This window comes from Thermothelomyces thermophilus, chromosome 1 (assembly GCF_000226095.1).
Source record: "Thermothelomyces thermophilus ATCC 42464 chromosome 1, complete sequence".
Taxonomy (NCBI): Eukaryota; Fungi; Ascomycota; class Sordariomycetes; order Sordariales; family Chaetomiaceae; genus Thermothelomyces; species Thermothelomyces thermophilus.
In genome coordinates, this window is record NC_016472.1 from 3,209,183 (window position 1) to 3,233,899 (window position 24,717).

The following is a 24,717-nucleotide window of genomic DNA, read 5'->3' on the forward strand; positions in this document are numbered from 1 at the left end:
AGCGCTCTCTGGCTCTGGTGGAATGAGGCAGGCAAACGTGAACTTAAATCACCGTCACTGCTACAACCATCAACGTGAGAACTCGTCACGATTGAGGGCGGGGTGGTAGTTACGCCCCCTATATATGCCGAAGGATAGAGCGAACTGTGCTCCCATTCAACGTCAGAAGGAGAAAAGCAATACCAACACCACGCAAAACGCTAATGTGACGGCCAATCTGCCAGAACCTTGCTCCGCCGAGTACCACACGTCGTGACTTGGACCAGTTGGGTCACAAGCAGACCTAACGAAGTCTCAGATGACAAGAGGTCAGAATTGAAAATATTAAGAGTACATGTCTCCGACAGTCTCAAATAATCATCAACTAAAGAATCGATGATGGTGATATGTGGAAAGGATCGACAAAAGCGTGGGAATTGATGCCTCGACTCGACGTTGGTCGTCGACAGCGTTCGATTCTGCTGCTCCCGTCCATTCCCATTCTGGAGCTAACACCAGCAAACCAGTAGCAATCAACGGCCCAAGAAACACAAAGCCCTAATCATACACTCTGTGAGTATGCCCTCATACTCCGTGTGCTTCCTCCGTATCCGAATGTTGCTGTTGCCCGGACCAGCCAGTTCGTAGCCCTAAACCCGTGATGACCGCCCTATGGCTGCGATACATATAACCACCGCCGCCCACATGACATGATAATTCCCCTTTAGCACCCCATAACTCCATTGCTCGCTTGCTTGGTTGCTCTCCCTTCGCCAACGGACCCCGAGGATAACAGCGTCTGTATTCCATACAGAGAGTCGACCGAGAACAAAAAGATAACGCGCCCCAACTCCAAAAACCAGGCTGAAACACTACTAAGTCATACTCCTCAGGACAGTACCCTGATATTGAAAAGGGAAGACTGCTCGTAAAGGCTGCCATGACAATAAAAAGGCAGTGAGAAACCGAAGAGGTAGAGAAGCACCTCAACGAGGCAGTGATGCGCGACATGCATACATCGACGCATGTTGGATTAAGGTTGTGATCAAGACTTAACTTAGTCCATGTAGAAGTCGCCCTTCAGGATTCTCTCCTGGAATGGGTCGGGCTTCTGGGGTGCACGTGGCCTAGAGGGTTGGGCCGGAGGTGCCGGCATGTCCGAGACGGACCTAGCCCTGTCAGGGTGAGGGCGGGCAGCCACCGGGGGGGCAGCCCGAGGTGGAGAGGTGCCGAGGCCGGAGGCAAAGGAGAAGGAAGGCCGAGAACCGGAGGCAACGGTGCTCTCGGCACGAGACCTAAGCTGCTCGGACCAGTTGAAGCCTTGGTCTGGACGAGCAGAAGGGGAGCACAAGTCAGAACCTGTTCGAGGCTGGTTTGCAGTGCTTGCCTGGGGAGATATCTTGCTCCAAGTGTAGTTGCCAAGACCGGCCGAGCGGAGCGGCGGCGTGGTTGGACTACCGAGGGCGGTGCTGCTGCGACGGATCGGCGGGGCTCGCCTACCATTAGTGCCGCCGGGACTAGTGGCACCTCGCGCGCCTCGCACGGCTTGAGCCGCGCCAAAGCTCGTCCGCCGGGTGAGGGGCGTGACCGGAGCAGTGCGCGACGAGGTCTCGTCATCCTCGATGGCGCTCTCGTCAATCGAGTCCGAGTTGGTTGACAGACTTGCGCGGCGCAAGAAGGCCGAAGTGCTGGTGGGGGACGTGCCGGAAAGGCCAATCGTCGTGACAGAAAGCCGTCGACGTTGATCGTTGACCGCAGTAGAGGCTAGCGGCGTGGGAAAGGGTGTGGCCGTAGGTTGGGAGGTGGAGTTGTTGCGGAAGAGATTGGTGAAGGCGCTCGAGGTGATAGACCCTCGTCGTTGCCGCGGCATTTCGTTCGTGTTGGTGGTCGAATTTCTGGTATCCGAAGACATGGTGAAGAAGGAGAGAATCGGATAATTGGAAGATTGGTGGATTTAATACTGCTAACTGGCGGCCCCGGCAAACGCAATGCCGGAGACACACGGGTGGCTTGTGACAGAGCCGAGGTGGAAGCGGTTTAGGCAAGTGCCGGCGTGGGCAGATATGCGGGATCGTACGTTTTGTAGATTGGGATCATTCGAGTTGCACGGGTTGGCAAGGTCGGGTACAAAGAGGTGAAACGCTTCGAACGGGAGACTATGCGGGTGTCGGACGATGATGAAGGTGGTGATGTAACGCCGCGAGGTCCGGAGATAGGTGGCTTGGGTTGTTTTGCCTCTTTATTATATCGAGCGGCGTCTACGCCCACCAAATGCAATCGGCAGGCCCCTCGTTTGATGCAATTGATCAGGGGTGTCTCTTCTTGTCGATTCTGTCTGTCAAGGCGCGAATACAGGACAGTGCACGTGTCAAATGCTTTCGTTCAAGACCCTTTGGCCCCCGAGAACCAATCCGCCGCTGTACTGGCCCGGTGTGGTCCGGGAGCGGGGTGTCTTGAGATGATCGACTGACTCGATGACTGAGCTAGGCGCTTGTCATAGGGCGCTTGTCGGAGGAGATGGGATTGACCGAGAGAAATGGTTGAAGTTGGAAGGAGCAAGTTGGGGAAATGGGCGCGAGAAAGTCGAATTTGAGCAAAGAACCGGACTGCCGGAGACTCCTCCTTCCAGTTGCCCTTGTCATCTACTCTTCCTTTGTGGCAGCCTACTCTCGGACGTGTATTAGCAAGGGAAGGTAGGTGGGTAGGATCGTAGTTGCCCTCCCTCCCGGAACAGAGGAGTCCATGCTAGTGTGCCCACGCAGCTTTCCCCAACGCGGAGTACGGAGTAACTACCTACTGTTGTCAAGGTGCAAGTGGCCCCGTGATGATTGGCTATCGTGCGTTAAAACGGGCTCGTCAACTGACCGGCAAACCAATGACAAATGCAGCTGGCTGACCCGGTCTGGCTTAGGCCCCATATTCCAGGGGACGGACCCCGTCTTTAACAATTTAAGGCGATGCCAAGCTCTAACTTCGACGTCAGGGCCCCACTCTACAAGACTCATCCAATCGCACCACAAATGCGGGGTAAGATGTTTGCGAATGGAAAGTGTGGCGGGCAGTTGGGCACACATTTCTATTATTGCTTGTTCAACATTAGGGAAGAAGGGATTTGGGCGGAATCACACCGGCAATCTAGCAGTCGTTGCTACAGTGTCTCCGTACGGATTACACCACACACGTTCAGGAGTATTTGTGCAAAGCAAATGCTTCCAAATTGCCTAGGCTTTCAAACATGGATGGGTCTTGTTGGTGTTGATGCACAGGAGATGGATTCGAGCTAAACTTAGTGTAAGCCAAGCAAGCACAGGTACCCATCTACTTCAACAAAAGGAACTTGCCCCCAGGCGACAATCATCTTGCTTCCGAATCCCGCACCCCACACCGGCTCAGTACTTGTACATAGCCGGTAGGTATTTCAGGTAAGATAAGGTATGGGGTACAATGCAAGAGGACAACTCGAGGCGTTGGTATGTACTGTACGGGATGTACGTACATACATCACTGTTTGCCACAGCCAGCAGCGGCTTACTGAGATCTGCCCCCTCCTATGCAGTACACTATCAGTAAGTGACTCGGACTCGGAGGTGCATGCAGCCATCTCATCAAAGGGAAGGACTGGCAGATCACAGCCATCGCCGGGCGCTGTAGGACCCGCGGTTCCCACCTTCGCGGTCCAACTTCCCGCTTCCTCTTGCTTGCTTTGATGGCACTTGCATGGGCCGTGCAACCGTTCTGCAGTGCAAGATGCATACAGTCTTGGCTGTCCTCCAAGTTGAGATGCGCGCAGATCTGTCTCGGAAGAGGCAACAGGAAGTTCGAGTGTGCGACTCAGGCCGTCTTCCCCCTCGCCGGCCCTTCTCTTACTCTCTCATAACGACTTGTTTGCCTTTAGCTGACCACGATGGGAGCTCATGACCGGCAATCTTAGCTTAGCTCGACTCGTCTATCGTCTAGTCTGGTGCTGAAGCGGGCATGGCCCATGCTTGCTGGTTCCCGACTTTGCTCTCTCGGGGATCGGAAACCTTGCAGTAGCCTGCCAAGTCTAGCTGCCGGGCTGGCCGGGTGCCGCTCTAAATTCCTTCGGCCGATCCAGAGCTCCAAAGCCTCAGAGCTTGGCCAATAGCTCGAGATCTTACTTAAGACGGATCTGGCCAAGCCTTCGAAGAGACTTGGAACCCTTGGGTTGCACAAGAAGACTCCGGGGAGACTGGCGAGCGGGGACGTCGTATCATAGCCGCATTAGCTCGGTAGCCCCTCTCCCATCCTACGCTCCCTTTGGAGGTCCAAGTACGGGCATCGAAATCGGATTGGACCGGTACTGGCTCCTCTCTGCTTTCTGCTCGTCTGCTTATTTTGTCCAGGGAGACGCGTGGCAACGCAGGGAATAAAGGGACCAAGCGAGACAGACGACGAAGCAGCTCTAATACGGATCCGTATGGAAGTATGCGGCCATGTACCTCGGACACAACACCAAACACGACAAGATGCATGAACCCTTCGGTCCTCCTTTGTTCGCGCCACGGCACGTTGCCGCCTGCACACCCAGCCCGAGACAACGAAACTTCCAAAAGCTCGGAGATAAGAACTGTCAGCTTGATAAGGGTCAATGTGGTGACGTGGACCATCTCGAGGATGAGGGAGCTGCTGCGTGTCTTGTGTAGATGGCACAAGTGACAAGTGTTCGTCAGGTTCCAGGTTCCCCCATCTCTTGAGACTGTGTGCCGTTATGACTCTTCGCGCCCCTTCACACCACTTCGGCAGCAAAGACCAGCAAAGAACAAGCCTAGACTATTCTCCTCAACCGCTCTTCCCCGCCTCTTCGCCATTCCTCCCCCTTCCTCCTTCTCCTCCTTCTCCTCCTCCTGCCTTACATGCCACCCACACTACATGCTGGTTTATTATGTGCATCGTAACTATGCAGTACACGCGGCGGCCGAGAGAACGACGACGTTCTTCAGCCACGGATGCCGTCAATATCCCATGTGTCATTCATGCTACTCCAAGTAGTCGTGTTGGGTAGCCATGAGGGTGTTCCATCCTGACACTTGATCTCGGGATGGTGAACCAGTAATTAGACCCTACATGTAAAGCACCCACGCGTGTGTTTGCAAGAAGCTTCCTAGCCTTTGCTTTGCATAATTAATACTGGCAATGGTGGCCTCAATGGCCATACATGGCGTCAGCAAAATCATCGCTGTTTATGATGGTACGCCTTAGCCATGCTAGGTCGTGTGTGTGTGTGTGTGTGTGTGTACATACAATGTTGTCCAACAGATTTCATACAACCGGGGAATCTCCGCCAAATGCCCATCACGAAATGAGCAAAGATCCAGTCCATCAATGACCCATCCGTTAGGCAAAGCGACGCAGCGCCCATCCCATGGGTTCCTCTCATGATGCAAATGCCACAATGCCAAATTGCCAAACTTCCCACACACTAGCCAGGCACCGCCATGCTTCGAAACGCCAAAACGCCCTTGTCGTAAAAACCGTAATGCAAATGCAGTATGAAGAGCCACCACCAGGGGCAGGGCAAGGCGAGCTGAAAGCCGAGAAGGTGATTCAACGCAGGAGAGCCATGTTGCGCACGACCCTATCAACTCCGTTATGAGACATCGCGTCCCCTGCGGTGTTCCGGACGTCCCAGTCATCGCCTCGTCCCCTCCGGGCCTCATTACCGTCCGAGTCGTGGCCCGAAGAGTGCAGGCCGGGATCGGGATCGGTGAAGTTGTGCCGGAGCTGTAGCATCCCCCTCCCGACTCCGCCGCGTGGCGGGCCGCCGGCCCCGCGCTCCGTGGGCGCGAGCAAGTTCTCCTTAGCAACCTCTCGCTGCTGCTCGGGGCTCAGCCGTTCCCCGTTGATCATTCGGTCGTCCGTCTCGTCCTCCCTCCGCTGCGGGCGCCTCCACCGCGGAGGCGTGGCGGGCTCGCCCGGCTGGCCATCCCGCCAGATCTCAAACTCACCCGGCGACTGCAGTTCCTCCTCCCTCTCCTCCTCCTCCTCCGCGTTCCGCCTCCGCTTCTTAGACCCGGAAGTCGGCCGACCGTCCTCGGCACCATCGCCGGCACCGCCAACACCATCGCCTCCGAGCCCCGCCCCCGGCGCCGCCGCCGTCTTGTGCTCTCTCGGGGCGATCGCCTCCTCCAGGACCGCCCACATCTCGTCCAGCACGCCCTGGGCGCCAAACCAGATCGCATCGCTCACCACGTTCATCCACAGCCCCGGCATCCACTCTGTCATGAGCGTTTCGACGAACCCCTCGTTCAGGGCCAGCCACGGCAAGGCCACGTCGCAGAGGTGCGCCAGAGCCGCCCGGAGCGGCACCATGTCGGCCCTCTCCGTCTCCTGTGTCTCTCTCTCTTCCTCTTTCTCCTTCTTCTTCTCCTTTTCCTTCTTCTCCTTCTCCTCCTCCTTCTCCTCCTCTTCCTTCTTCTCCTCTTCTTTCTTCTCCTCTTCCTTCTTCTCCTCTTCCTTCTTCTCCTCTTCCTTCTTCTCCTCTTCCTTCTTCTCCTCTTCCTTCTTCTCCTCTTCCTTCTTCTCCTCTTCCTTCTTCTCCTCTTCCTTCTTCTCCTCTTCCTTCTTCTCCTCTTCCTTCTTCTCCTCTTCCTTCTTCTCCTCCTCCTCTTTTTCTTCTCTTTCCCCACCTTCCCCGTCTCCACAACCATCATCCCCAAACGACGACGCCGACGGGGACGCCGCAGGCGGCGCCAGCACCGGCCGCAGCGCGGGGCCCTGCTCGAAGGCCATGGCCAGGGCGGCGGCGAGGGGCGCGTGGAGCGGGGCGAGGTCGAGGGCGCGGACGGTCTGGGGCGGGGTGCGGTCGAAGAAGAGGCGGAGGCGGCGGGCGGCGGCGTGCAGGGCGCGCAGGGCGGCGGCCTGGGCGCGCGGGTGGGCGACCGAGGCGGCGGCGAGGTAGGCGAAGACGGCGCGCTGCAGCGGCCGGCCGTCGAGCGCCGAGCGCAGGTGCAGGCCCGGCTCGTACTCACAGGCTGTTTGTTGACCGGAAACGAAACGAGTGCGGGACTTGGTTAGTCTCTCTCTCTCTCTCTTTCTCCTTCCCTCTCACTAAAAAAGGGGCAGGGAAAAATATAAAAAGGCGAAAGGAGGGATGAGGGGGCTTACTCCTGAGGTACATGAAATAAAGAGCGTTGGCGAGTTGCTTCTCATCGTGGCCGTTACAGTCAAACGTGACGTAGCCTCCATTCTGTCGGAAACGAAATACGTCGTTAGTGTTTTTGTCGCTAATGGAAGGAGAAAGGAATCGAGGTAACGAAGATGAAATGAAGGGGGTTGCGAATACCGAGGCTTGAACATCGGGGAAGGAAAAGGGAGAAGGGGGGGGGGCTAGTATGTTGTTGACTTACGGGATCTTTGGGCGGTAACCTGGCCTTGAACCACTCGGACTCGCGGCAGAGAATGTCGTGATGGAGTCTCCACGAGTACTTGCCGCACGTTACCAGGACGTCCCACTCGTACTGGGATTCCCAGAGGCTGTTAAACCGTCAGCGGACGGGTGAGAGCCTTGGTCGCCGCGCGCGTTGTCCATGTCACTTACGAGATGAGGCCCAAGTCATGACAGTAGATCAACCTGGCCTGGCGCTCGTCCCGCTCCTCGGCCATCTTGCGTCTCTTGCTCTCACTCTGGGCCATGATTGCCTGTTGGATGGTAGCCTCAATGGAGTAATTGTCTGGCATAGGTCGGAAGAAGGCGGCTGGTGAAGACGCAGAGAGAGCTCTGTGGGTATGTGTTGATGATGCAGGAAGCGAATGAGAAGGTGCCCCGACCGTAAAGCGGCGCAGCCCCCGTTTATATACCTGTCCCTTGCCACCTCCTGATCGACCGTGATGCGCGTGTCGTTTGGCATGTGAGCTGCGCATATAGGCCGGGTGGTTGTGGCTGGCCTTCTCGGTGACGAATCCTGCATAAAGGGTGGCGTAGGAGGTGTGCGTGAACCCCGAAGCTGCGGGGAGCAACGTGTGTTGACGCGACTGACCTACTGCATGGTGATGTACAAACCCGCTCGCTTCGTCCGGCCAAGCTTGGTGGCATGATATCCTATTGTCGCCCTGCCATACGACAACATCACCCGAGGGCTTGTTGGAGCTCCCTATGCCGTCATCAGGCTGCTTGCACTGGGACGACGGCGATGCCTCGGGCGGAGACTCGGGAATTGGGACGTTCGATGGCGCTGGCGATGCCGGTCCAGCTTTATGCCCTTCAGAGTCCGTGAGCTGGGGCGTTCTCAACAATGTCTTGCCCTTTACGGCCTCGGCATACGAGAATTGCGGCGTTACTTGGCCTTCCCTAACGTCCCGAGTCTTTGCATATGAGGATTTGAGATGTGAGTCCTTCCTTGGCTGCTTTGCCTGAGATGAGCCCTGTTGACTGTCCTTGGGGCCTGGTATTGAGCCCTTCGCCTGCGCCAAGTTGGTACCCTTCTTCTGTGGTTGTTTTTGAGCTACACCACGAGGCTCCTCAATCACGGAGGACTCCTTCAGAGGGAGCGAATTCTCGGTCAATTTGCCCCCCTCCGGCTTTGACTTTTGGGAGAACACCTTGTGACCGCGAACGGCATCAGCATAGGATGTCGCCCTCTGTTTCGGGGGCAGGTCAGCGGGTTCCATGTTTCGCTACCCTGCTGACCCGCATGCCGGCTGAGCACGACGCCAAAGATTTGTACTTCGACAACGCTCTAGTAAGTAATACCGGAATGCAGCAGGTCGGCTACTCGTCGCCTGTAGAGTTTGTTATGCCGCTTGCTGAAAAATTTTGCGGAAAAGGGAGACGGCTCACCTTCGGAGACAGCCGTTGGTGATCAAACTCCGTAATGTGCTTTGTTGGTTGCAGTTGTTGTGATCAAAGTGGTTTCTTGGATCCGCGATTGCTGAATTTTTGCGATCGGTCGGCTTGGGCGCCTTTCGTGGGTGATATGTATGGGCCCGTGGAGTCACAGGTCGAAGAAATTCGACTGAAGTCAGAATTGCCTTATTACTAGACAAAGTGATGAGGGTTGGTTCAGATAAATAAAGGCTGCCTCGTCTGAAGCCACCAGCGAACCTCGTTCGGGAAAGCAGTTCGCCCCCGTACTCTATGGTAGTGGGTTGCGGACAGCATAGTCCAGACACCGAAGATAGAGAAGTAGGATGCTGAAGGACGAAAGTGAAAAGGAAACCATCATGACATGAATCCCTTCGGGGCGCTTTACCACAAATTCTATTCCGTGCCTAGGACAATGCTATCCGCGCATAATACCCCAACCCGCATGATATGCACAAACCCACACACCCCAAGACCTTGCCGTCAAAGTTTGCAAGCCCAGAAACCAGACCACGACGGAAGATTTGATTTTTAGGGCGATCTTGGTGCAGGTAGTCTCCATCGTCTCGCAAATTGAGCTCTGGATTCGCTTGAACCGTACATCTTCGACCGTGCATCCTCGATCTCTCAAGTCCGCCGAAAGCGTAGAGCTGGTATATGCCACAGCTGCCGGCCGAGCACCAGAAGACGGGATAAATGAAAGCCTGCGGCGGGGCTTCTCACTCCCGGGCCCGAGCCTCGTCGAAGGTGCAGGTGGAAAACCAACACGGCGTCGCTGTTATGCACCCCTTTCATGCATCCACCGGGTCCCGCCAAATCCTGATCCAAACTCCCGCCAAAGCCCCATCAACGATCCATCGCTGCCAAAGCGGGTGGAAGCGGATCGCATCCAATTTGCGGACGACTAGACGTAACCAGAACATGGTAGGCCAAAACTCGACTGGTGCGTCTCCTGGTATGTATCGGACTCAAGGAGGGTGAGGGCTCGAAGACCGAGGAGACGGAGAAATTGGCCGGAGAACGTTGAGTTGTCGATATATTCGAAGACGCGGCTTCTCCTCGTATTAGATAATGTGATCATTTGGCCAGAAGTAAGCATTTTCGAGGAAGCGGATTTTTAATGTGCTAAGCTGATCTGGGGTGTTCCTTCCATGGCCGTGCCGGAATCAGCAGAAGGAACAAGCAAGAGCACGGGCTTGACATCTATTGCAACACAGTGCGGCCCATATTCAGGTTCGAGGTTATGACTTGATCATGAAGATCTTTCGAGACGTCAGCAAACCGTTAGCTTATGGCAGGGTAAGGACCCGGAGACCTACCTGATTGAGTGCCGTGCTGTCTGCTAATGCCATCTTTTTCTGGGCAATAAATCTCGACCGTGCCAAATATCGGCTGGAGCCGGTAGGGATGGGTGTTGAGGAGCCGCTGCCGCCAGGCGTGGTCAGGCTGCTTTCCGTGGGCGTCGGTGCCGAAGACACAGTCTCGGGAGCGTCTTTACTCTCCTTTTCCCGCCGCCTTTTCTCTTTGGATATCCTGTCAGCCGTCTCAGCCCCAGACTCCGAGGCCTCCTTTTCCTTTCTGCGCCTCTCCTTTTTGTCCTTCTTGTCCTTCTTGTCCTTCTTTTCTTTCCTATCCTTCTTGTCCCTCTTATCCACCTTGTCCTTCTTATCTTTCTTTTCCTTCTTCGCCTTCTCATCGTTCTTGGCTTCGGAGGAGCTGTCAACCTCACTTGTGGGTTCGCTCATCTCAGCCGTCGTTCTTGGCTTCTCCTCGGGCTCAGCGTTCCTCCTGGACGACTTCTCCTTCTCCTTCTTCTTCTTCCTCTTCTTTTCGCCCTCGTTATCCACCTCAGCTTCAGAATCAGTTTTCCTCTTCTTTGACTTTTTCTCCTTCTTCTGCGCCTGGTCGTCTTCCCGATCGCTCCCCCGATCGGCTTTGCGTTTCTTGGATTTCGACGCTGATGGTTCCGATTCCTCACTCCCGTCGGTGGACTCCTTCGGGGTTTCCGAGATATGGCCGTTCTGTGCCTTCTCGACGTCGTCACCGAGAGCCTCCTTAACCTGGTCACCAACCAACCATCCGCCCTTGACAAACCGCATGGGTCCGAACTTCCTCGCCATGTACAGATTGAGTTTCACCTCCTCGCGGGCCTTGCGCTCGGTCTCTATGGTGTCGTCGCTCTTGCCATTGAGCCGTCCCAGCAGGTCCTGGAACGCATCCAGACCGGTGCACTCATCGCCATTGTTCCGCTTGGCTCCGAGGCCTAGTGTGTCGTCCTTCAAGGTGACCCGGATGTGCGTCGAGTTGGCTTCGGTGTGCCATTCGGCATGAGGCGCGTTTTTCGCACCGAGGTACTCCCCCGGCTGCCACCCCTGGGCCCTGAGGATCTTCTGGCCAAATGAGTCGGTGTTGCGCGACCACTTGGTGTTGTTCGGGTCGTTGCCGAGTTTTCGCTTGCTGTTTCCGTTGGTTAGCTGGCCAAATTGAGCTTTCCCTGTGTGTCCTCACTTCTTGGGGGCGGCAAGACCCATCTTGACTCAGATGTGCTCAGCGTTGCTGAGCCTTGATCCGGGGGGAAGGAGGGGGAGCGGTCGGGAGGAAAGCTGGACAGTGTTTTCGGGTAGTTCCTGCGTTCCCTGGTGGAGCTTGGAAATTTTGGCGGGGAAGCGGTGCAAAAAGGTTTTGCCAGGTCACACCGCCCTAAGGCGCCGTGGAGCAGACAGGGGTCAAGAGGATCAATGGCAAGAGGTACTCCGTACTCCGTAATTACATTCGAAATGTCAGTTATCACTGCAACTCGCCTACGCCGGATCCGGACACTAGAAGGAAAGTGATCGATAAAGACCCCAATTGTGCACGAAAAGACAAAACACCCACGTGCATCGTCATGGCACCCTCAGCAAATACAGCCAAACAGAGGAGGGCACCAGGAAACACCAGGTTGACTGCAGACTCGGACTCGGATGCTGAATACCAGGCCTACAACGGGAGGCTTCAGCAAGCCAGCGCAGCCCGAGCCCGCCTGCGCAAGGTATGAAGAGAAATATATACGACTATCCGTCTTCAGAAAGCACCCGAATCCGGGAACGGAGCTGAGAACTGAGAACTTTCAGGCGAAAGAAACCCGGGACAAAAACCGCACCGCCCTGGCCACAGCGTACGACTCCTCCCTCGAGCAGATCGTGTCCCGGGTCGAGAAGTCCATCGCCAAGTACCACGACCTGCAGTAAGCCCTACTCCCCCTTCCTCTCCTCTCCTCTCCTCTCCTAGCGGCTTCTCTCTCCGTGTCCAAAGCCTTCCCATTTCATACCCTCCCCGTCCGGATCAATCAGCTCGCGCTGACGGTCCCGGACCGAGACAGGATGGCCATTCGCGTCGCCCATCTCCGGCGCCTCAAGCAGGCCGTGGACCGGCGCGACGAGAAAGCGGGCCAGATCGCCCGGAAGCTGGCGGAGCACCAGAGGAGGACGCTGAACCTCGCGATCCAGCTGCAGGCGCTGTACGAGGGCCGCATGGAGGACGTCGCGGCGCTGTTGGAGGAGGGTGGTGGTGGTGGTGCTGCTGCTGCTGCCGTGGGCGGTGCTGGGCTGGCGGCGGGTGAGACGCTCGATAGCGGCGATCGGACCGGTCGGGAGGTGGTGTAGGCCTGGCTGGATTGAGGGGTCCAGAAAGACGGTGGAGGTTGGGGGGGATCATCTATTTTCATATGTGGCTCGGGTAATGGGTTTGCTGGGAGTTCGGGTTGCTTGTGTTTGCTTGGTTGCTGATGAGATACCCCATGTTGCTTTGGCGTTGGGTGGTTGCTGGTATGTTCTGAGAGCTCGCGAGTAGGGGTGGCGACGGCCTGTGTGCGCTTAAAATGCTATCCCGGGAGTTGCCGATGTGAGCTTGAGACGAGTTGTGAAGTTGTTATCATCAAGCCAAAGTCTAACAACCCTTCGTTTTGTACATGAAACGCCGTGTAGTGTACATGAGATGGTCGCAGCCCAAGCTATCTCTTAGCCCCGTATATCTAAACCTTGAAACCGAACCCAGCCATGCAGCTCCGGTACTGCTCTATTGTTGACTGGCAGTCCTTCTGGGGGTCGGCAGACTTGGAGAAGAGCATGCACTCGTCGCGCCTGGACTTCTCCTCTTTGCACACACAGCAGGGCTAGTCGTTTGTTTCGTCAGCTGTTATCGCGCCGCAAACTTGGGGTGTGCTGGCGCACCTTGGGCTTGGAGGTGGCTTCGGTGGCCTGAGCCGACACTGCCGGAGCAGGACAAGACTCGACTGACGCTGGGGCTTGGTCAGCAAGGTGCTTTCACCGGGGGAGCGGGGCGTCTGGGGAGAGCAAAAAAAATCAGAATACTCACGCATCTGAGCAGCAGGGGTCGCCATGATGGAAAGAATGGCTGAACTGTGCTTGCAAATGGCCGCGGATAATGTGAGTGCCCGAGTTGAGGTTGAGAGGCTGATGAGATGGTTGCGTGCTCGAATGTTGATTTGTCAATGGTTTCCAGAACTTTGAACCCGTTTGCCGCCGGCAGTAATCCGTACGGAGTGAGTACCCGGGTACTGTACGGACTACAGTACGCCAAGCCGCGATGGCGTCAGCGGGCCCCATGTCACCTGATACCCCTGATCGCAACCAGGAGAAAACCAAACAAAACAAAAACACCAAAAAGGGGGCAACCTTTCCATGGCACACACCGAATAAGACACTTATTGTATACTAGAAGTGCTTATGTAGTGTAGATGACAATGATATGATTACATATACGGAATACCTATTCCCTTCTCAGGCGGATTCACAACAGCGAAAGAGGAATCAAAGCGCCAACGACGGTCCCCTTAGCCAAACCCAATCAGATCCCCTACCAACATCAACCGGTACTTCTCCACCCCTTCCCTCAACCTGACCAGCACGCCGGCAGCGAGGACTTTAACCTTCTCCTCCTCGCCGCTCTCGTCGCCGCCCCTCAGGCCGCCAAACACGCCGGCGACCCACTCCTGCGCCTCGACGACCTCCCGCCCCAGCTCCGCGCACACGTCCCGCATCCGGTCCTCGTTGACGTCCAGCAGCGCCACGTACGCGAACAGCACCGCCTGCGTGACGGCCAGGTCGCCCACCGCCGCCGCCCGCACGCTGGTGCTCAGCAGCAGCCGCCACAGCTCGGCTGTCGTCTGCGGGAGGGAGAGCGTGCCGGGCCCTGCGGCGTGGATGACGACTGCCAGGGTCTTGAGGTAGAGCGCGAGCAGGTACGGGTGGAAGAGGATCGTCTTGCTGCCGCGGGAGGAGGAGGACGAGGCGTGCAATGCGGCCTGGAAGCGGGCCGTCAGCGGGGTGAAGAAGGAGGTGGCGAGGAGCTGCGCTGTTGTGTTCGGAATGGCGCGGACGCGGGGTTTTGCTTTCGCGGGCTGGGATTTATATTTGATCTTTGGGTTGGCGGCCGCGGAGGTCTCGTCTCGGCCGTCGTTGTTGAGGCGGGAGGTGAAGGTGGAGAGCTTGAGGACATCCGGCCCAGTTACTGCGTCGGCGGCAGAGGCCGCCATTGGTGCGAGAAAGTCGGATGTAAGCGACGTGGCGATGCTGTCTAGTGCGTTTGGCGGAAGCGGTTTTAGGGACGATGACTGCTTCTGCGAATGACTGTTGCTGCTGCCGAGATACAGCTGTTCGACTCGCTCGGGCAGAGTCTTGGAGGGGAAGGCTGCTGCTGCGGCGTACTCGGATGTCTCGTAGCCAGCTAACTCACGAGCGCTCAAGCCGAGGACGACGAGGATCGAGGCCCGTTGCGAGATCGAGTAATCGCCGTCAAAGAAAGTTTTGGCAAACCATTTGCCCATCTTTTCCGGCTGGGCGACGATAAGAGCGATCATGCCTTGTGCTCTTAACTCGTCAAAGTTTTCCATTTCGAACTTGTCACTGAGGCCCACGAGTATCGTGGCAAGCTCCTCGGCGTGTTCCGCCACCTCCGTCCCGTAGTCCGCTTTCCGTCGGATGAGGGTTGGCGCTGTCGTCAAAGCGAGCTTCTGGCGGTCATAGTTGTCCACGTCCCGAAAGTACTTGATCAAGTCCCTGATGTACACCGGGGCCTTCGGCTTATCGCGCCTCACCAGGGTGGCATCATCTTCCGAGTCTTCTGGATCCGAGTCCGGTTTTGCGTAAGGCACGAGGTCGTCTTCTTCCGGGCCCTCTTCATCGCTGAGCTCCTCAATGATGAACCCCTTCTCTGGTGGCTGAGGCGCGGGCCGCCTCGTCGCAGGCTTCCGAGGGGCTTCTCGGCTAGCTCGTGGGATATCTGTGCTGGGGCTGAGTAAGGCCGCGAAGGGGCCGATGTCGTCAGAGACGTTGGTGAGTCCCTTGTACCACCTGCCTTCTTCTTCGTCCGTTTCCTCCATCTTGAAGTTAAGCCGCTTCTCTCCCTTGTCGGCGAGGCCGGAGAGCGCTTCACCGACCACCATTCCGAGGAAACGGGCCCTCTGGTGAGGCGCCGCTAAACGGTTGGATATGGCATTGAGCCAGGTACTCGACCGCAAAAGCATCGCCAACTTGATGGGCGTTTTCCTATGGACATATCCTGCAACCAAGAGTAGGACCTGGGCGTGGGCTGTGAAATTCAGTCAGTCATTGCTCCTCGAGGGACGAGCTTTGGCACTGACCTTCTTGCTGCAACGTCGGCGAGTGTTTGATGTAGAGTTGGTCGCCAAACTGGCCGAGGCTCCTTTCAAGCACGGTCACCAGGTCATCCCGATTTTGGGAGACGACCGCTACCACTGCCCGCCGGATACCGACGCCTTCGCCAAGGCCAGCCCCGGAAAAGGCAGCCAGCCAATCCACCAAGTCTCTCCTCCCGTTCTGGTCGGATTGAAGGATCTCATGAAGGACACCAGCCACGGCGGCGATCCGTGGCCCACTTTCTGCGGACTCGCATCGCCCGAGGCGGTCCAGATAGTCGGAAGATAGCAGTTTTAGGATAGAGTAGAGGACTTTCCGTTGCTCTGATTGAGGCAAGTTCGACATCAGAAGGCCGAATTTCCTGGGCTCTGCCGCTGGTTTGAGGACCATCTCGGAGACTATCTGTCTTACGAGCATCTCTTCTGGAATGTCAGTCCCCGGTATCGAGGAGTTGTCGGCATGGGAAGATCTTACCGAAGTGGCCGAGATGAAGAGCTTTGGCGAGGAGATCCGAGGCAAACTTGACTGCGTCGGGGGTCTGGTCTGACACTACCACCTTCACAATGTTGCGGCCCAGCCATTGCGAATACTCTAACGAGCTGGCAGGCCAGATATTGTCTACGCTTTTGCTAGATGGGTTCTTGCTCAGTATGTCCTCGGCCTCGGCTGCCATGGAGACGATACGGCCACCGCCGAACTGGCCAACGATTGCCTGGACTTTCGGTTTCACTTTTGCAGGAGGCTCCTGTCCCGCGGTGGCCAGTCGGTATGCTTCCAAAAGCCAGCCGTCGCCCCGAAGAACACGGCACAGCAGGTCTAGCATAATACCGAGGTTGAGAGATAGATCGGGCCGCTTGGTTCCAGCAGCTGCCTCGGACTTGGCATCCTGCATCAGGGACCTGAGCTTGACGGTAATGGCGTTCATCCCTGTGCTGCTCGAGAGGCAGTACAAGAGCAATCTCAAGCCGGAAGCTTTGCTTTGGTGAGCATCCTCAACGAGCAGCGCCCAGTAGTTGGGCACGATCTCGGCGACCAAGACCTGGACCAGCTGGGCACTCAAGGGCCCCGGCAACTTGATGAAGGGGGAACCATCCGTTTCGTGGCGGGAAAGAAAGTTTAGAACTGAAATTAGCGAGTCGTAGTCAGGTTCTTGTCTAAGTACGTCGAGTGCCTCTTTTGGCGTCGTGGGAGCTTTGTGATGTAGCGGTTTGGACTTCGCATTCCCGTCATTGGAGCTTGACTCTTGCAAGAGATCGACTTCTGCTGTCCCTCTCCTGACCGAACGGATAATGCTCGCCTCCTTCAGTAACGGCTCCATCATCCCGTATATCGCCACCGAGATTGGCAAAAAAGCTTTACCCGTTCAGCCTGCCTGCTTGTTTCGGAAAGTTGTGCCTTTATCGCAAATCTCAAAGAAGGTTCCTGTTCAACGGCTCGAGGGGCTCTGACTTGGAAGCCAAACAACCGAGTTGTTGTTTCACTGACGGGAACTGAACCCTTCGGTGGGGGGAACCAATATACCCGGTCATTCGAACTCGGCGTCGAGGAGCCCTTTGTATCGCAATCGAAGAGGTGCAAAATGAAATTGTGTGAAAAGCACCCAAAGAAGCAAGATGAAACCAACCGAATCAAGAGGTCTGTCTGTCTGTCTTGTTAAGCTCGGAGTTTCCGCTGTTAGTGTCAGGTACTGTACCATGGATACCATGGATTACCGGTACTTGATTACTTAGTGGTCGCTGCTGCCAAGAGTGCGAGCAGGGGACCCTCCGATGAGCTAAGATAAGAGCGGGGGAACCTGGCGATAAGCCCCAGCTACAGTACGTGGGTGCCTACGGCGCCATCACCAAGAGCTCCAACAGCTCCAACAGCTCCCACAGCTCCCCCTCCGTCCCCGACGCAACAGACGATTCACTCGCTTCAAAGACGAACGTACACCAGCCCCCAGCCCCCAGCCCGCCACCCTCTCTCTACTTTCCTTTGTAATCAATACCAATCCAAGCACACGACCATGGCATCACCAGACGTACTTCCGGCCTCCGAACCGGCGAGATGGAAATATCTCGACAGGATCCGGACCCGACCGGGCCCGTTCACGAATCCCGACATGTTTAACGGCGAAGGGGTGGCAGCGTTCATGGAAACGATCAAGGTGCTGGTCATTGGTGCCGGGGGGTTGGGGTGCGAGATCCTGAAGAACCTCGCGCTATCCGGGTTCAAGGACATCCACGTCATCGACATGGACACGATCGACATCTCGAACCTGAACCGCCAGTTCCTCTTCCGCCAGGCGGACGTCGGCAAGTCCAAGGCCGAGGTGGCCGCGCGGTTCGTCGAGAAGCGGGTCAAGGGGGTCAAGATCACGCCGCACAACTGCCGGATCCAGGACTTTGACGAGGACTTTTACATGCAGTTCCAGCTCGTCGTCTGCGGGCTCGACAGCATCGAGGCGCGGCGGTGGATCAACGCGACGCTGGTCAACATGGTGGACGAGGAGGTCGAGGACAGCATCAAGCCGCTCATCGACGGGGGCACCGAGGGCTTCAAGGGCCAGGCGCGCGTCATCATCCCGACCGTGACGTCGTGCATCGAGTGCCAGCTCGACATGCACGCGCCCCGCGCCGCCGTGCCGCTGTGCACGCTCGCCAGCATCCCGCGCCAGCCGGAGCACTGCGTCGAGTGGGCGCACGTCATCGCCTGGGACCAGGAGAAGCCCTTCCCGCGGCTGGACAAGGACGACCCGGAGCACGTCGCGTGGCTGTACCGCAAGGCGCTGCAGCGGGCCGAGGAGTTCAACATCCCGGGAGTCACCTACTCGCTGACCCAGGGCGTGGTCAAGAACATCATCCCGGCCATCGCGGCGACCAACAGCGTGATCGCGGCGGCCTGCTGCAACGAGGCGCTCAAGATCGCCTCCAACTGCGCCCCCTTCCTGGGCGACAAGGACAACTACATGATGTACTCGGGCAACGACGGCGTCTACACGTACACGTTCAGGCACGAGCGCAAGGAAGACTGCCCCGTGTGCGGCCAGCTCGCCCGCGACCTAGCCGTTGGCCGCGCCTGGACGCTGCGCGACCTGGTCGACTCCCTGGCCGACCGCCCCGAGGCGCAGCTCAAGAAGCCGAGCGTGCGCGCCGAGGGCAAGACGCTCTACATGCAGTCGCCCCCGAGCCTGGAGGCCCAGACGCGCCCCAACCTGGACAAGACGCTGGTCGAGCTGGGGCTGGAGGACGGGCAGGAAGTTGGCGTCACGGATGCGGCGTTCGCGACGGTTGTCTTCAAATTTAAGCTCAAGTTCAAATAGAAACAAATGATGGGAGCATAGATGGCTTGGTGGTTTTCTTTTCTTTTTTTTTTTTTTTCTTTTGTTCTCGGTTTAGTTTTGTTCTAAATCGGGCATTTCTGCGAGGCGTCAGGCTGAAAAGGGATAGGGATATACGACGACTGGAGAGAAGAAGCATGGCAGGTTAAAACTACATTTCATGTCAAGGAGCTTTCCAGGGCAAGTTCCAACTGTGCGGCGCTGGTGTCAAGCTGGATGGTGGTATCCTTCTCTATTTGTCCATCATGACCTGTCTACACAAAAGACAAACCCAAAGGAACAGCGGCGGCCAAAGAAAATTAACTGAAACCCCCGACCTCCCCCTTTATTTTTCCGATCCACCCTGACGCCGTTACCCATGTTTCTTTGGAAGATGCACAAAGAAAAGTGGGGTTCACACAATGATATATACCCACGAAGAATACCAATTCCGTCACCAACATCCGGTGCTTCTTTCTCTTATCTGACCATGTTGATGACCTGCTTCTCGAGGTCGCGGGCCCGCTTCTTCAGATGGGCCACGGCCTCCAGGAAGATGAAATCGCTCTTCCACTGCCCGGTGCTCTCGACCAGGTAGATGAAGTGGTCCCTCCTCCGGCCGAGCTTGACCTTGCCCTTGAACTCGTCGTGCCGTAGGCACTCCCTGCTGACCGTGTCCCTCATCGGGTCGGCCACGACCGCCTTGAGCTCCCCCTCGTGGCCCTCGTAGCCGCTCCCCTTCTGCGCCGCCTCCTCCTTGGTCACCTTCTCGAGCGCGATCACGCCGCGGGGGAAGCAGCGGGCAAACTTCTCGGCGTCGGCGCCCAGGATGGGCCGCTCGATCTTGATGACGGGCATCAGGCGGTACGAGGCGGTGGCGACGGGGGAGAACTTTGCGTGGTCGGAGCCGACGCCCTTGTGCATGTGCATCGTCAGGCTGATCTCCTGGCCCGGGCGCAGCTTGGCAATCAGGATGTCCGGGTTGACGGGCGCGATGGCGTCGTCGCCCGAGAAGTACTTGGTCTGCCGCCCGACGGGGCAGAACTCGATGTCGCGCGCGTAGACGTGCGCGTGCTTGTACAGCTTGGTCGGGTCCGTCTCGCCGGGCGCGGCGTTCTCGTTGTGCTCGCACTTGACCTCGAGGCGCAGCGAGACGGTGTTGTAGTCGTAGTAGCTGTTGTTGACCTGGGACTCGTCGTCCGGCCGGCGCCAAAACTTGAGGAACTTGTGCAGCCCCTTGTGGCCGCCCTTGAAGGGGATCAGGCCGAGGCGGTGGGCGAGCACTTCGTCCTGTATGACCGACGTGTTGTTGTTGACGAAGACGGTCTCGATGGCGAGGGTCGGGATGTCGGCGATCATGATGCGCCGGAAGGCGTTGGCGATGGAGGCATCGATGCCGATGAGAGAGAAGGAAGCTTCAAAGGGGTCGTTCTTGTGAAACTCGACGCGAAACCCTCGCCGGAAGGCCTCAATGTCCCAGCTGTGGTCCTCGCCGGGGTAGTGCCCAGGGTAGTCCGTCGACGATACATTGGTGACGGTCTCCTCGTGGATGCCGACGATCTGGTCCAATGCTTGCGTCAGAGTTACTTGCTCTGCCCCCGGGCAAGGTAACACAAGAGAAAAGGCAGAGAGATTACCTTTCGCCGCTCGAGCTCCTCTTCTGTTGGCGGTTTGTGAGGCATTGTGACGGGAATTGAAGTGTCTGGTGTGTGGGCTTGTCGCTTCACGGACCGCTCGCCTGGAAATTCTTCAGGGCGACGACCGACCTTGGGAGCTCTTGGGGCGGCAGAACTTTTTGCTTATCGCGGGGAAAACTTGACCGCCTTCGACGAGCAGGGGCGCGCCAAGCCGCCCTGCAGGCTGCTCTGTGCTCCTTTCGGCTCAACTGAGTGAGCGGGCCTGCTTTCCCAATCGGTCCCCCAACTTCCAACAATAGAATAATATCCAGATACAAGAACACACCAGTGGACGATGTCATTACTCTGGGGTTAGTATTTGACAGAATTGAAATAACTGCTTGGCTGGTCTCGCCAGCTCTTGCATTGCCGACTAGTTACTCGAAACTCCAGCATCAGGCCCCATTTGGATTGTTCCTAGAGATATTGTACTCAATACATAAAGAACGGAAAGTGAAGAGGAAAAACAAGGAGCTGGGTATTCGGAGTAATCCGCACTCCGTATCAAGAGGGTGGTCGCACCGGATGACACATATATATGCAACTCAAGGCGATGCAGTGAAACCCGTCTATTTGCAGTCAAAGTGTTGCAGATAGCCGCCCAAGCAAGACAGCCTCCCTATAAGGCGACCTGCGCTCTTTCTTCCTCGACCGTTCTTACGGACGTAATCCGTACACCTACTCCATAGACTTAGATCAATCGCGACGATAACAGCATAGTCAACTATTCGCTCCGGGCCCACTGGAATCCCATTTGACTACCCCCCTCACGATACAGGCACCGCGCCCTCTCTATACGTATAGACTGTGCCAGGCTTCCAGCCATCGCAACTGACAGATTTGCGACCATCCATACGCCGCAATACGTCTTGATTTGTTCGCTTTGCCTGCGGCTGTTCACGACCCAGGGGCAAAGTGCCGCATTTCATGGTGTGCCTGTCACCGCTTCGGCTTCGGCCGGCGTCTCGACAGTCAGAAACGAGATACGGCCGGGCTCGATACCGATAACATCTTGGACTTCCTGCGAATCCTGGCGTATCCACAAGACCTGTGCGGGGAGGCGCAAGACTCTATGACCCTTCCAGAGTACCCAACCAGACCCGTCGACAGATCCGTATGCGATGTCCGTAACGCGCTTACGGGTCTCCTTGTCGTTCCGCTCATCCAAGCGCTGTCGGCATTTGATCGTCCGAAACATTAACAATGGACCCTGTGTCTTCCGCCAACAACATCACCGCCCTCTTTTCCTCTGTACTGCAGGGCTTGAAGTCCGTCCAACTCGCCCGCAGCTTTGGGGATGACCTGAAAGTGCACCAGCTCAGGCTCGAGATCATCCGCCTCCGACTCTCGCGATGGGGGCAGGCCACGGGCCTCTGTTCCGACGAGACCGAAGGAGGCGGTGACGGAGAAGACAAGAACAAGGGCGCAGTCCTCCAAGAGAAAGCCGATGAGATTGAGGACTTGCTCGACGCCATCAGGAGCCTGCTCAGGAAGAGAGAGAAGTATGAAATGCAAAGCCCAACATTTGGAAATTTCAAATACGGCACTGGTAAGAGACAGTAGTTATCTCATACTAGTACTTTTGGTAAGGTAGGTGCTAATGAGGCAAACTAGGCGGTAATAAGGGAAAGAGGGAGTAGAGTATGTGGCATGTGTGTAATCCGCACTGATTACCTACTCGTGTGGGAATGTGAGAGTGCGCGAGTCGGAAGTCAACGGTCTGCCATGTGGGGCCCCCGGCAGAGTCGGGAAAAACCCACATCAGAGCAAGCATGACCAACCAATAGGAAGCCCCCAGTTAGAAAGAGCAATTGGAGCTGGCAGTGGCCACTGCTCAACGCCAAGTGACGACCGCCAAAACGTGCTCCCCACTACCAAACGACGACAACCGAACCTCCTAAAAGAGTTCCAAGCCATTGGCGTCGGAGACGAGGCCGCATCCCGGGAGAGCGCACCCGGCAACCCTTGTCCCCTCGATAGCTCTCCGCTCAGTCCTTTACCGTCCCATATCCACCATGTCGGCGACGCTGTACCGGCTCGCCGGCCGCAGCGCCAAGAGACTCTGCACCCGGCCCCGTGCGTCGCCATCACCAGCAGCAGCTCTCGCCAGTTCCATCATCTCACACCCCGCGCGTGCCTTCTCCGCCTCGGCCCTCCGCCGCTATGCTGAGCCTCAAGAGTCCCAGGGCACGCGCCTGGTCCCAACCGGTCCCGACTTCTCGAGCGCCGCCGACCCCTACGGGCTCGCCTCGAGCCTGCCCGATGGCCGATCACCCAGCGAGACGAAAAAATCCCGCGACGAGTCGGTCGAGGACCGCAAGGTGCGCCACTACACGGTCAACTTTGGGCCCCAGCACCCGGCCGCCCACGGCGTGTTGCGCCTGATCCTCGAGCTCAACGGCGAGGAGATCATCCGGGCGGACCCGCACGTCGGCCTGCTGCACCGCGGCACCGAGAAGCTGTGCGAGTACAAGACGTACCTCCAGGCGCTCCCCTACTTTGACCGCCTCGATTACGTCTCCATGATGACCAACGAGCAGTGCTTCTCGCTGGCCGTCGAGAAGCTGCTCAACATTGAGATCCCCGAGCGCGCCAAGTTCATCCGGACCATGTTCGCCGAGATAACGCGCATCCTGAACCACCTCATGTCGGTCCTGTCTCACGCCATGGACGTCGGCGCCCTGACGCCCTTCCTGTGGGGTTTCGAGGAGCGAGAGAAGCTGATGGTGAGTCAATACACACACACGAACACCCACGCACACCCACGAACACGCCACAGACTGGAGGTTCGGGGAGAGTTGGGGTTTGGAGATATCGGGGCCAGGATGGGAAAGCAACGAGTTTTTTGAATCGAGAAAAAGGAAATGAAGCGGAGAAAAAGCTAATGTACAACTCTCTCAGGAATTCTATGAGCGCGTGTCGGGCGCCCGCCTCCACGCCGCTTATGTCCGCCCCGGCGGCGTCCACCAGGACATTCCGGTCGGCCTCCTCGACGACATCTACCAGTGGGCGACGCAGTTTGGCGACCGCATCGACGAGACCGAGGAGATGCTGACGGACAACCGCATCTGGATCGAGCGTCTCAAGGGCGTGGGTGTCGTCAGCGCCGCCGACGCGCTCAACCTGTCCTTCACGGGCGTGATGCTGCGGGGGTCCGGCGTTCCCTGGGACATACGCAAGAGCCAGCCGTACGACGCCTACGACCAGGTCGAGTTCGACGTGCCCGTCGGCGTGAACGGCGACTGCTATGACCGCTACCTGTGCCGCATGGAGGAGTTCCGCCAGTCGCTGCGCATCATCCACCAGTGCCTCAACAAGATGCCCGCCGGCCCCGTCCGCGTCGAGGACTACAAGATCTCCCCGCCGCCCCGCGCCGCCATGAAGGAGAACATGGAGGCCCTCATCCACCACTTCCTGCTCTATACCAAGGGCTACGCCGTCCCGCCTGGCGACACCTACTCGGCCATCGAGGCCCCCAAGGGCGAGATGGGCGTGTACGTGGTCAGCGACGGCTCCGAACGTCCCTACCGCGTGCACATCCGCGCCCCGGGCTTTGCCCACCTCGGCGGTTTCGACCACATCTCGAGGGGTCACCTGCTGGCTGACGCCGTGGCCGTCATTGGCACCATGGACCTGGTGTTCGGTGAGTGTCCCTTTTTTTTTTCTTTTTTTATTTTCCTTCTGACTTTTCTCCCCTCTTGCTCTTTGTTGTTCTCCGTGGGAGAATTGGATCTCGTGCTAACTGCTGCTGCAGGCGAGGTCGACCGGTAGACGCGGGTGAGCAAAAAAAGTAAAATCAAACGGGCAACGACTCAAAAACGCATCGCGAATTGGGAAAAAAAAAAGGCCGGTCGGTGAGAAAAGCATTGCGGTGCGGGTTGCTGCGTGGCCCCGGGTCTGAATAGATAGATGAGGCAAGCCAACCTTGGTAAGGGGGGTAGGGGGTTGGAGTTTTGAGATGCCAGTGGTCAAGTGGAACGAGACAGCTCGTTCTTGTCGTCGACGCGCCGTTTCGTTTGTAAATGCTGTATCATAAGCCGGGGGTAGGCGGGAGTGTGTTTTTTGAGCGTCGGTCCGTGACAGGGTGATGCGCCAGACAAGACCGTTCCTCTTTTTCTGTTCCTCCCCTTGCCCCGGCGACGAGACGTAAATATCCTTTAGTTCTTTACACGGTTCTACTGCTGCTGTTGTTGTGCGCGTCTGTCAGCCGCTGCGACGCCCAAGTCAAAGGAAAAGGAAGAAAGGGGATGATGATGTTGATGATGTCCTTACTTACAGATA

General features: G+C 57.1%; 10 protein-coding genes across 10 annotated transcripts; 4 read left to right on the plus strand and 6 right to left on the minus strand.

Annotated features, from left to right (window-relative positions):
- Positions 1 to 59: 59 nt before the first annotated feature.
- Positions 60 to 2,126, minus strand: MYCTH_2295724 (uncharacterized protein). The gene has a single exon (XM_003659046.1). The coding sequence runs from the start codon at positions 1,889 to 1,891 to the stop codon at positions 1,037 to 1,039; it is 855 nt and encodes a 284-aa protein (XP_003659094.1). The 5' UTR covers positions 1,892 to 2,126; the 3' UTR covers positions 60 to 1,036.
- A 3,418-nt stretch (positions 2,127 to 5,544) lies between these two features.
- Positions 5,545 to 8,607, minus strand: MYCTH_2106642 (uncharacterized protein; the record flags this gene model as incomplete). Its single annotated transcript, XM_003659047.1, has 6 exons — positions 5,545 to 6,971; positions 7,105 to 7,186; positions 7,347 to 7,473; positions 7,538 to 7,638; positions 7,798 to 7,901; positions 7,977 to 8,607. The coding sequence occupies 6 exons, from the start codon at positions 8,605 to 8,607 to the stop codon at positions 5,545 to 5,547; spliced, it is 2,472 nt and encodes an 823-aa protein (XP_003659095.1).
- Positions 8,608 to 9,911: 1,304 nt separating this feature from the next.
- MYCTH_2295727 (uncharacterized protein) lies at positions 9,912 to 11,430 on the minus strand. The gene is made up of 3 exons (XM_003659048.1): positions 11,309 to 11,430; positions 10,120 to 11,257; positions 9,912 to 10,062 (listed from the first exon to the last, which is right to left on the minus strand). Exons 1-3 carry the CDS (start codon positions 11,329 to 11,331, stop codon positions 10,042 to 10,044), a joined length of 1,182 nt encoding a protein of 393 aa, XP_003659096.1. The 5' UTR covers positions 11,332 to 11,430; the 3' UTR covers positions 9,912 to 10,041.
- Positions 11,431 to 11,533: 103 nt separating this feature from the next.
- On the plus strand, positions 11,534 to 12,681 carry MYCTH_2295728 (uncharacterized protein). The gene has a single exon (XM_003659049.1). It carries the CDS (start codon positions 12,163 to 12,165, stop codon positions 12,442 to 12,444), a length of 282 nt encoding a protein of 93 aa, XP_003659097.1. The 5' UTR covers positions 11,534 to 12,162; the 3' UTR covers positions 12,445 to 12,681.
- Positions 12,653 to 13,327, minus strand: MYCTH_2295729 (uncharacterized protein). The gene is made up of 3 exons (XM_003659050.1): positions 13,157 to 13,327; positions 13,012 to 13,079; positions 12,653 to 12,953 (listed from the first exon to the last, which is right to left on the minus strand). The coding sequence occupies exons 1-3, from the start codon at positions 13,179 to 13,181 to the stop codon at positions 12,813 to 12,815; spliced, it is 234 nt and encodes a 77-aa protein (XP_003659098.1). The 5' UTR covers positions 13,182 to 13,327; the 3' UTR covers positions 12,653 to 12,812.
- A 159-nt stretch (positions 13,328 to 13,486) lies between these two features.
- On the minus strand, positions 13,487 to 17,131 carry MYCTH_2295731 (uncharacterized protein). The gene is made up of 3 exons (XM_003659051.1): positions 15,934 to 17,131; positions 15,444 to 15,878; positions 13,487 to 15,391 (listed from the first exon to the last, which is right to left on the minus strand). Exons 1-3 carry the CDS (start codon positions 16,778 to 16,780, stop codon positions 13,635 to 13,637), a joined length of 3,039 nt encoding a protein of 1,012 aa, XP_003659099.1. The 5' UTR covers positions 16,781 to 17,131; the 3' UTR covers positions 13,487 to 13,634.
- A 208-nt stretch (positions 17,132 to 17,339) lies between these two features.
- MYCTH_2313559 (uncharacterized protein) lies at positions 17,340 to 18,946 on the plus strand. Its single transcript, XM_003659052.1, has one exon. The coding sequence runs from the start codon at positions 17,468 to 17,470 to the stop codon at positions 18,761 to 18,763; it is 1,296 nt and encodes a 431-aa protein (XP_003659100.1). The 5' UTR covers positions 17,340 to 17,467; the 3' UTR covers positions 18,764 to 18,946.
- Positions 18,947 to 18,974: 28 nt separating this feature from the next.
- On the minus strand, positions 18,975 to 20,491 carry MYCTH_62866 (uncharacterized protein). Its single transcript, XM_003659053.1, has 2 exons — positions 20,398 to 20,491; positions 18,975 to 20,320 (listed from the first exon to the last, which is right to left on the minus strand). Exons 1-2 carry the CDS (start codon positions 20,440 to 20,442, stop codon positions 19,241 to 19,243), a joined length of 1,125 nt encoding a protein of 374 aa, XP_003659101.1. The 5' UTR covers positions 20,443 to 20,491; the 3' UTR covers positions 18,975 to 19,240.
- Positions 20,492 to 21,404: 913 nt separating this feature from the next.
- Positions 21,405 to 22,016, plus strand: MYCTH_2295736 (uncharacterized protein). Its single transcript, XM_003659054.1, has one exon. The coding sequence runs from the start codon at positions 21,640 to 21,642 to the stop codon at positions 21,997 to 21,999; it is 360 nt and encodes a 119-aa protein (XP_003659102.1). The 5' UTR covers positions 21,405 to 21,639; the 3' UTR covers positions 22,000 to 22,016.
- Positions 22,017 to 22,252: 236 nt separating this feature from the next.
- On the plus strand, positions 22,253 to 24,651 carry MYCTH_2295737 (uncharacterized protein). The gene is made up of 3 exons (XM_003659055.1): positions 22,253 to 23,162; positions 23,338 to 24,079; positions 24,191 to 24,651. The coding sequence occupies exons 1-3, from the start codon at positions 22,452 to 22,454 to the stop codon at positions 24,205 to 24,207; spliced, it is 1,470 nt and encodes a 489-aa protein (XP_003659103.1). The 5' UTR covers positions 22,253 to 22,451; the 3' UTR covers positions 24,208 to 24,651.
- The last annotated feature ends 66 nt before the right edge of the window (positions 24,652 to 24,717 follow it).

Excerpts from the sequence above, each read along its gene's own strand:
- MYCTH_2295724 (XM_003659046.1), bottom strand. The coding sequence starts at position 1,891 with ATGTCTTCGGATACCAGAAATTCGACCACCAACACGAACGAAATGCCG.
- MYCTH_2295727 (XM_003659048.1), bottom strand. The coding sequence starts at position 11,331 with ATGGGTCTTGCCGCCCCCAAGAA. Across the intron at positions 11,258-11,308 it reads GGTCTTGCCGCCCCCAAGAA|CAAGCGAAAACTCGGCAACG; the intron begins GTGAGGACACAC and ends CAACGGAAACAG. Across the intron at positions 10,063-10,119 it reads ACAGCACGGCACTCAATCAG|ATCTTCATGATCAAGTCATA; the intron begins GTAGGTCTCCGG and ends ACGTCTCGAAAG.
- MYCTH_2295728 (XM_003659049.1), top strand. The coding sequence starts at position 12,163 with ATGGCCATTCGCGTCGCCCATCTCCGGCGCCTCAAGCAGGCCGTGGAC.
- MYCTH_2295729 (XM_003659050.1), bottom strand. The coding sequence starts at position 13,181 with ATGGCGACCCCTGCTGCTCAGATGC. Across the intron at positions 13,080-13,156 it reads GACCCCTGCTGCTCAGATGC|CGTCAGTCGAGTCTTGTCCT; the intron begins GTGAGTATTCTG and ends ACCAAGCCCCAG. Across the intron at positions 12,954-13,011 it reads AAGCCACCTCCAAGCCCAAG|CCCTGCTGTGTGTGCAAAGA; the intron begins GTGCGCCAGCAC and ends ACAAACGACTAG.
- MYCTH_2295731 (XM_003659051.1), bottom strand. The coding sequence starts at position 16,780 with ATGATGGAGCCGTTACTGAAGGAGGCGAGCATTATCCGTTCGGTCAGG. Across the intron at positions 15,879-15,933 it reads TCTTCATCTCGGCCACTTCG|AGATGCTCGTAAGACAGATA; the intron begins GTAAGATCTTCC and ends ACATTCCAGAAG. Across the intron at positions 15,392-15,443 it reads GCCGACGTTGCAGCAAGAAG|CCCACGCCCAGGTCCTACTC; the intron begins GTCAGTGCCAAA and ends TGAATTTCACAG.
- MYCTH_2313559 (XM_003659052.1), top strand. The coding sequence starts at position 17,468 with ATGGCATCACCAGACGTACTTCCGGCCTCCGAACCGGCGAGATGGAAA.
- MYCTH_62866 (XM_003659053.1), bottom strand. The coding sequence starts at position 20,442 with ATGCCTCACAAACCGCCAACAGAAGAGGAGCTCGAGCGGCGAAAG. Across the intron at positions 20,321-20,397 it reads AGGAGCTCGAGCGGCGAAAG|ATCGTCGGCATCCACGAGGA; the intron begins GTAATCTCTCTG and ends GCATTGGACCAG.
- MYCTH_2295736 (XM_003659054.1), top strand. The coding sequence starts at position 21,640 with ATGGACCCTGTGTCTTCCGCCAACAACATCACCGCCCTCTTTTCCTCT.
- MYCTH_2295737 (XM_003659055.1), top strand. The coding sequence starts at position 22,452 with ATGTCGGCGACGCTGTACCGGCTCGCCGGCCGCAGCGCCAAGAGACTC. Across the intron at positions 23,163-23,337 it reads AGGAGCGAGAGAAGCTGATG|GAATTCTATGAGCGCGTGTC; the intron begins GTGAGTCAATAC and ends CAACTCTCTCAG.